The sequence below is a fragment of the Equus quagga genome, chromosome 13 (genome assembly GCF_021613505.1).
Source record: "Equus quagga isolate Etosha38 chromosome 13, UCLA_HA_Equagga_1.0, whole genome shotgun sequence".
Taxonomy (NCBI): Eukaryota; Metazoa; Chordata; class Mammalia; order Perissodactyla; family Equidae; genus Equus; species Equus quagga.
The window spans coordinates 21,171,608-21,178,589 of record NC_060279.1 but is presented as its reverse complement, the minus strand read 5'-3'; the positions used below and the strand labels follow the sequence as shown (position 1 = coordinate 21,178,589).

At 42.2% G+C, this 6,982-nt stretch overlaps 1 protein-coding gene across 5 annotated transcripts in view; it reads left to right on the top strand.

The window, feature by feature from the left end:
* Nucleotides 1-6,982, top strand: part of KCNK2 (potassium two pore domain channel subfamily K member 2) — a 145,576-nt gene that overhangs the window by 10,530 nt on the left and 128,064 nt on the right. For 3 of the 5 annotated variants that reach the window (XM_046684035.1, XM_046684033.1, XM_046684032.1), the window contains exons 1-2: nt 238-318; nt 3,251-3,561. In XM_046684035.1, the coding sequence (XP_046539991.1) occupies nt 273-318; nt 3,251-3,561 (357 nt within the window). In that variant the 5' untranslated portion in view covers nt 238-272. Of the gene's footprint in view, nt 1-6; nt 199-237; nt 319-3,250; nt 3,562-6,982 lie in introns of those variants that run through there. The other 2 variants (XM_046684037.1, XM_046684036.1) reach the window with 2 other exon arrangements.

Here is a 6,982-nt window from a genome sequence, read left to right as displayed (position 1 = left end):
GCGGCGGCGCCCGAGCCCAACTTGGCGGCGGCCTCGCCCTCTGCCCAGCCCGCTGGTGTCCCCTCCTTCCCGCGATTTCGTTTCTTCTCACGCTCCCCCCTCCCGCGACCAGCCCCGCTCTCTCCACCTTGTAAAACAAAGCCGGGGAAAATGCCTGCCCGTGCAGCTCGGAGCGCGCAACCCGACTCTGAATAAGAAGTGAGTACAATGGCGTGTTTGTGAAAGCTTCAAGTCCGTCTTTTGCAAAATACATTTTGAATCCTGCATGCCTCATGCTTCCCAGCGCGTTGCGGGAGAGACCCGGCTATAGAGCGGGAGGTGAGACCCCCTCCGCCCCCCCCCCCCCCCCCCGCCGCCCGCCCCGCGCTTTCCCGCCCCAGCCTGTCCTGGGAGGGCTGCAAACGCCCCGCTGGCAGCAAGCGGACGTTTTCCACCTTCCTTTCCCGTCCAAGGTGTCGGGTCGGAATCCCAATCCTCTCCTGGATGTTTCTCCCTTTCTCCCGCTGGTGCCTGGGGGTTCTGCATCTGCATTGGGTATGGGTTTGGGACACCTTGGGGGAGTTTCCGAAGGAGGAGGAGGGTCAACCCTTGGGAGTAGCCGACAGGCAGGACGCATGGTGACCCTGGTCACACTTGTTGCCCATTGCCTGGTGGGACAGGCAGTGGTGCTGAAAAAAGCTGGTTTCTCCTGGTATTGAGTAGTCAGTTGCGGCTATGAGCAAAGAAGACAGACCTGGGTGAAGATGGGAGACTACGATTAAGAGGAGACTGTGATGTGCTGGGGGCGGAGGTAGAGTGATGGTGCTGAGAGTCTGTGGAAGGGGCGAATCTTTGATTCCTTGTTCTAAGGAGCTTCTCTTTCCGATCATACATCACACGATGTGGAGATGGAAACGCAGAGGGTTCCCCATATTAAACCGAGAGAAAAGGCTGTTATGTTTTATTTTGATATGTCACCAGTTTCTGCCCATTCCGTCTGCCAAGTGTGCATTATATATATTTCTGCTAATTAAAAAATAGGGCTTAAAAGAATTAAACTACATCAGGAAATGTATTAGCTTAATACACACAGACACACGATCTTTTTAAAAAAAATCTGTCGGCTTTCCCCCAAAGCATATAATGATACTCTCTGACTTTGGCATTGGGATTTAGGCTGGGGATTTGGGAGCATCAAGGTAAACAGTCTTGGTGTTCTCCAGTTCTGCAGATTAGAAACCAGTGGTGTGAAAAATCAGAAATATGAGAGACAGAGAACCCGAGAGGAAAGGCTTGGAAAGCTTCCTTCAGAGAGATAATGTAGAGCTTCCCTGTGATTTTCTGTTATTTTTATTCCAAAAATGGCTTAATTTTAGATTTTGATCTTTATTTTTCACTCAGACTCATTAAGCAGCTTGGAGGCGGGATGGGGTGGCTAGACAGCAGATGACTGATTTCAGCTGTTATCAGCATTTCTATTAGAAAAGATTTTTTTTTTTTAAAAATTCAAACATTAAACACATATCCAGTGCTAATTGTGAGTGAAGTTGCCTTTATAAATGTTACATGTTAAAGGTGTCTATTAGTTTATGGGTTTACTCGGAGCAGGTGACTATCAGGAGGGAAACGTGGACATACCTGTCCACAGCAGGTTGAACCACAGGGAATCGTTGTAATGAGCTGTCCGTTTGTAGACCCTCCACTTAAAGCCATGGGTGCTTTTACCTCTTCAGAGCTCTGACTTCATCTCTTCAAAGTCAGGAGCATTCAGAGCTTCGCTGGGTGAAGAGCCCTCGGTTATCTGCCATTAGTGTACAGCATTATTTAGGGCTAGTGCTTCACATGGCTTTGTTTCCAAAGCTTCTTTTTAATGGGCAACTGAAGGTTTCTTTTATGAACTCAAACTGTGGTAGTCCACGTTTAACTCTCAGTGGTAGTCAAGACGGTAGGCTACAGAGCCATGTGAAAATTGACACTCTTCATTCTCTTCTTAGCCTCAAGTAAATTCAGGTTCCTGTAGGGTATTTGGGTGTAATTCCATAGGGATTTCTTCTATACTTACCTAAAAGTGACTTTTAGATGAAGTTATCATTTTATCAAATCTGTATTATATACACTAGAATAGTTTTCCTTATATCTATACCAATTATGGACTGCAAATGGATTGTTCTGGTTGAGTTGATGGTTTTTGTAAGTCTCCTATTTGTTTGCTGTTTTATTAACCCTGTGGGTTCAAAGTTGCCTTTCCAATCAAATATTCTGTAGTAGATGACTTATTTTCCCCTGGAAGTCTAGTATCTCTTGTGTTTTCTAAAAAGAAATCCATTAATGATATTTTTGAATAGCTGAGTTGAATAATAAATGGATTTAGAGTCACCTCGGAGTATATGGGGCTTTGTAAGAGAACACATAAATCCACTCTAATGGAGCAATTAGCTTTGTACAGAGCATGCAAGGTCCAAGGTGTGAGACAAGGTTTTAATTTTTTTTCTTGATAATGTTCACTCCTGAAATGGAAGGAACTTATCATGTCTTGGCTGCATCTAGAATTGTGCCACTTTGGGTAGGAATACTTTTGTTTTTTAAACATGTCGGAGATCAAATAACAAAATATAGAGAATGCTTAATTATGGGCCCACTTTAGAGAGTAGGCAAAAAGAAATGGTTGGGCTATTGAGTGGTTTCTTCACCATCATGTTTTACCAGAAAATGACTAATGTTTTACTTTGAGCAACAAAGTTGGATCACAAATTCACTTATAATACAATTCTTTTATTACAATGAATTTTTAAATAAAAATAGAGAATGTTCTTTACATTGATTGCTTCTGGTATAGAGTGTTAACTTCTTGAGAACTGGAATAAAGCATGAGCTTTCTTCACGGGTATTCAAATATCTCGTTTAGTACTGTCGGCTCTTAGGAATTCAGTCAGTGTGCATTGACTGGTGTGGTGGACAGATATAAATTTAGATATTAATTAGGAAGATGTTAGGCATTCTTTTACTTTTTTAGAAGTTTCTTGGTCCACCCTCTGTTTTTTTCCCTGCCATCTGGAACCCCAATAGCAGCAAGAGCTAAGACCCACCCCCTTTTCCTTGAACCCATTTATATGGTCCTGGATGTGATCTAGTGGGAGTTCTGGTTTAGGTTCCAGAGCTTCCACCAGGAGAGGAAGCAGAATTCAGTCAACCTTTGCCGATCTCGTAAAGAAGCCTAACCATTACCCCTCTAATCTCCTCCATCCTAACCTTCATTCTCTGTTGTTGTCAGTGGCGGCACCTGATTTGCTGGATCCTAAATCTGCCGCTCAGAACTCCAAACCGAGGCTCTCCTTTTCCACGAAACCCACAGTGCTTGCCTCCCGGGTGGAGAGTGACACGACCATTAATGTTATGAAATGGAAGACGGTCTCCACGATTTTCCTGGTGGTTGTCCTCTATCTGATCATCGGAGCCACCGTGTTCAAAGCGTTGGAGCAGCCTCACGAGATTTCACAGAGGACCACCATCGTGATCCAGAAACAAACATTCATTTCCCAACACTCCTGTGTCAATTCGACTGAGCTGGACGAACTCATCCAGGTAATGACAGAGAAGTTGCTCCTCTGTTTCCTCTATGGGGAAAGGAAGAGCAAGAGGAAGAGGAGACAATTCAAAGCACAGTGCCGTCCTGATGTGCCTCTCGGGACCCTATTCCACTTTCTCTTTCATGTGGACTTCTTTTTCGTAGTTTCCTTGTTTCCTTTCTGCACTTCTTCCCTCTTTCTTCCCTCTGCCATCCTTTCTTCTCCTTTTCCTTTATTTCTCCCTCCTACTGTTCCTTCTCATCCCCTTCTGCTCTTGCTCTCCTGTATTTCTGTCCTGTTGTCTTCCTGCTTTCTTTTCTTTTGCCCTGTCTTAGAACTGCCAGTAGACATGGTGGACATGAGGCTACCTTGGTGGAGGCCCTCATGGTTAGATGATCATTGCCGACTGAGAAACTTTTCTGTGGCTAATGAGAGGAAAACAGAAGGCGGAAAGAGTGCGTTAATCATGGCAGTGGCCATCACAAGATAGAAAAGATGACTTTATGGTGTGACCCTCTTGAGATGGGTGGCCCCCATGGTTAAAAAGTTGTGGCTTACGTCTTTAATCTAGCCAAAGTATGAGTCTGATAATTGCCTTTTTTTAGATGTCTAAAACTCAACTAAAAGCAATTTACTACTACACAGAAAAATGGAGTTTTTGAATAAAAACGAATTTAGTTTTAATTTACTCTGTAATAGCAGAATAGTATCCTTATGGAAAAACATTTTGTTTTAAAAGTTAATCCCAAAATGATTGAAAGTTTCATTTAGACTCCTCGGAGATGGCTGTATTTTTGTTGTAGATTTCTTTTGCACAAAACAATTCATTGGTCAAACCAAGACTCTTGGTCAAGAAGAAAGCCCTAGTATTTTCTTTCAAGGAGAGATCTTACTGGCTGTTGAAAACGTTTTAATTGTACATATATTCATTTTCCTGTAGAACCTCCTTTTCCTACCTGATGTAAGTCAAATTGGACTGAAAATTATCTGTGAGTCATCATCTGAGCAAGTTCTTCCTCACGTTTGGTTTTGGATCATTTAAGTGAGTTGGAATAGTAGATTGAGGGAAAAAAATTATTTATTTTAATCCAGTTTCTTATTCTAAGCCCTTTCCTCTCTTAGTTGCTCTTGCCATGGATCTGCATGTACTGTTTCCACCCTTCATAGCCCTCTCTATTTGTAGAACACACATACAAGTTCTTTATTCAAGTTTTATTGAAAGCTATCAAAGCTAATGGTCTTTGACCCACATTTAGCTCCTACCATATTCAAACACTTCTGCATCTCACCTATTTGATGTAAATTTTGAAAAGGCTCTTCAGATACTTATATACTGAATTCTCTATTTTTAGATGATAGCAACATTTTCTGTATTGACATTGAAACCGCCAACTAATATCATCATCCCAGCCACTGCGTTGCCTGTTCTTAAATAAGATTACTTCTCCTTCACTCTCTCTTTGTGCCACATAGTGGTACGAAGAGGTACTAAAAATCTTTGAAGAATCCCCACTTCCTTTAGGTTTTAGAAGAAGACCTCTGGTTTGTCCTGGAGGTGGCATGGAGTAGTAGTAAGAGCCTAAACTTCAGGATCACATGGGATGTGTTTTAAACTCCAGTTGAGTACTGTACTAGAGGTGTCATCCTGAACGAGCAATGTTCCTCGCTAAGCCGTAAATGATCTGGGATGAGGAAAGAATACCTATCAAATCAGGCTGCTGTGAAGGGTAGAGAGATAATCCATGTAAGGCGTTTAGGTGCTCAAAAAGGGTTGAGTGTGTGTGTTTGCTGCCATTGTTATTTCCTCCTCCCCCCCTTATCTCTTTATTGGGTGAAGCATCGTTTTCAGAGAATTGCATTCTTAGCGTCTAAAGTGAGGTTGTTGGTTTTGGGCAGGAAAAAAAATGCCTGGAGTTTCAGAACAATGCTGGAGGAAACCCTGTGTGGATGTGAAAGCGCTCTCACTCTTCGGTAGTCCTCAGATTTAGTCGGAACTGTGAAGATAACTTGAAGGTCATGGCAGGTGGGCCCAATCTGAAGGTGGAGACTTCATTTTTGCTACTTTGTGTTTGGAATGGACACAAACAGAGCTCAATATGAGATTTCACTTTTTTCTTTCTGCTCTACCTAGGCAGTCCATTTTAGCTTTATTAATATTCACTGCTGACTGAGTGTTTTTGCTTCTTAAAAATCTTAAGTATTTTTGTACTTGTTCAGTATTTTTCAGCGCGAAGTTCCCTATTATTTATTGTCATATCAATCACCTTTATAACCCTATAATTTTAATAAATTATTTTTTCCTTTTGAATATAATTTCTTCTGATAGAAGAAATCTTTCTAATGACATGGCTTCAAGGAATCAGATCAGTCTTTAAATAGGAAGGAAGGCAAATGAACCAGTAATCATTGATTAGAATTTCGTTTCATTCATATGATTCTCATAAATTTCCAAGAGTTTTGCTCAGATTTATTTTCCCATTTAATTATCCCTTAAAATCTCCTGAGGAGATATATTAGGCAGTAGTATCACAGCATTAAGGATTAGGAAATCAAGACACAGAAAGTTCCAGTGATTTCCCCCACATGGCATCGTTAGGATGAGTTCAGGTCTTCAGAATCTTGATCTGGCATTATTTCCAGGAATCTCTGCTCTTTCAGGGCTCAGCTCCTTTCAGTGCCGAGGGTTGGAGAAGTTACAAGTTCAGCCCCAGTGTTGGTGGAGAAGGAATTCTGGATTCCTTTTATGAAGGGTAGGGAAGAATGAGGAAGTGGGTAGTCAGACAGTAAGGCCAATGCTAGGTACAGTTAATCTAATCTGGCCCCAGGCTCCAGGCTATTAATTACGCCGCTCGATGGGCTATGATAACCTCACTTCGTGCTGTGGTTGCCTCACAGGGTAGGGAGGGCGATGGTGAGGGGAGACATAGGGAAATGGAGCGTTGAGCAACTGCTTCTTCTGTTAGAGTCCCAGCCTGTGCATTCCCTCTACGTGCTGTTTTTGACACCAGCCCTTCAAGGTGAGATTGAAGAGGGGGCAGAGATATCAAGACAAAGAGATCTTTCCTGGGCTGAAGTATTTTGAGCACTTTGATTTTCAACCCTCATTCCATTTAAGTTAGTGTGATGTCAGTACAGAAAAATATATGGAAACGCTAAGTTTCAAGAGTCATGAATACCATTAACCATAGTCAGCATTTAATGAGCACTAACTATGTGCGAGGCACTGTATGTTCTAACCCTTTACATGTATTATCTCATTTAATTCTCTTAAGCACTCCTATGAGGTAAGTGCCTTATTATCCATATTTAATATGTGGAAACTGAGGCAGAGAGAGCTTCATTTTCCAAGAGCATGCAGTGGTAGAGTGCACTGTTATTCAAACCTAAGTGGCTAGACTCCAGAGTTTAAATGCTCTTAGCTCCTGTATTTGCTGCCT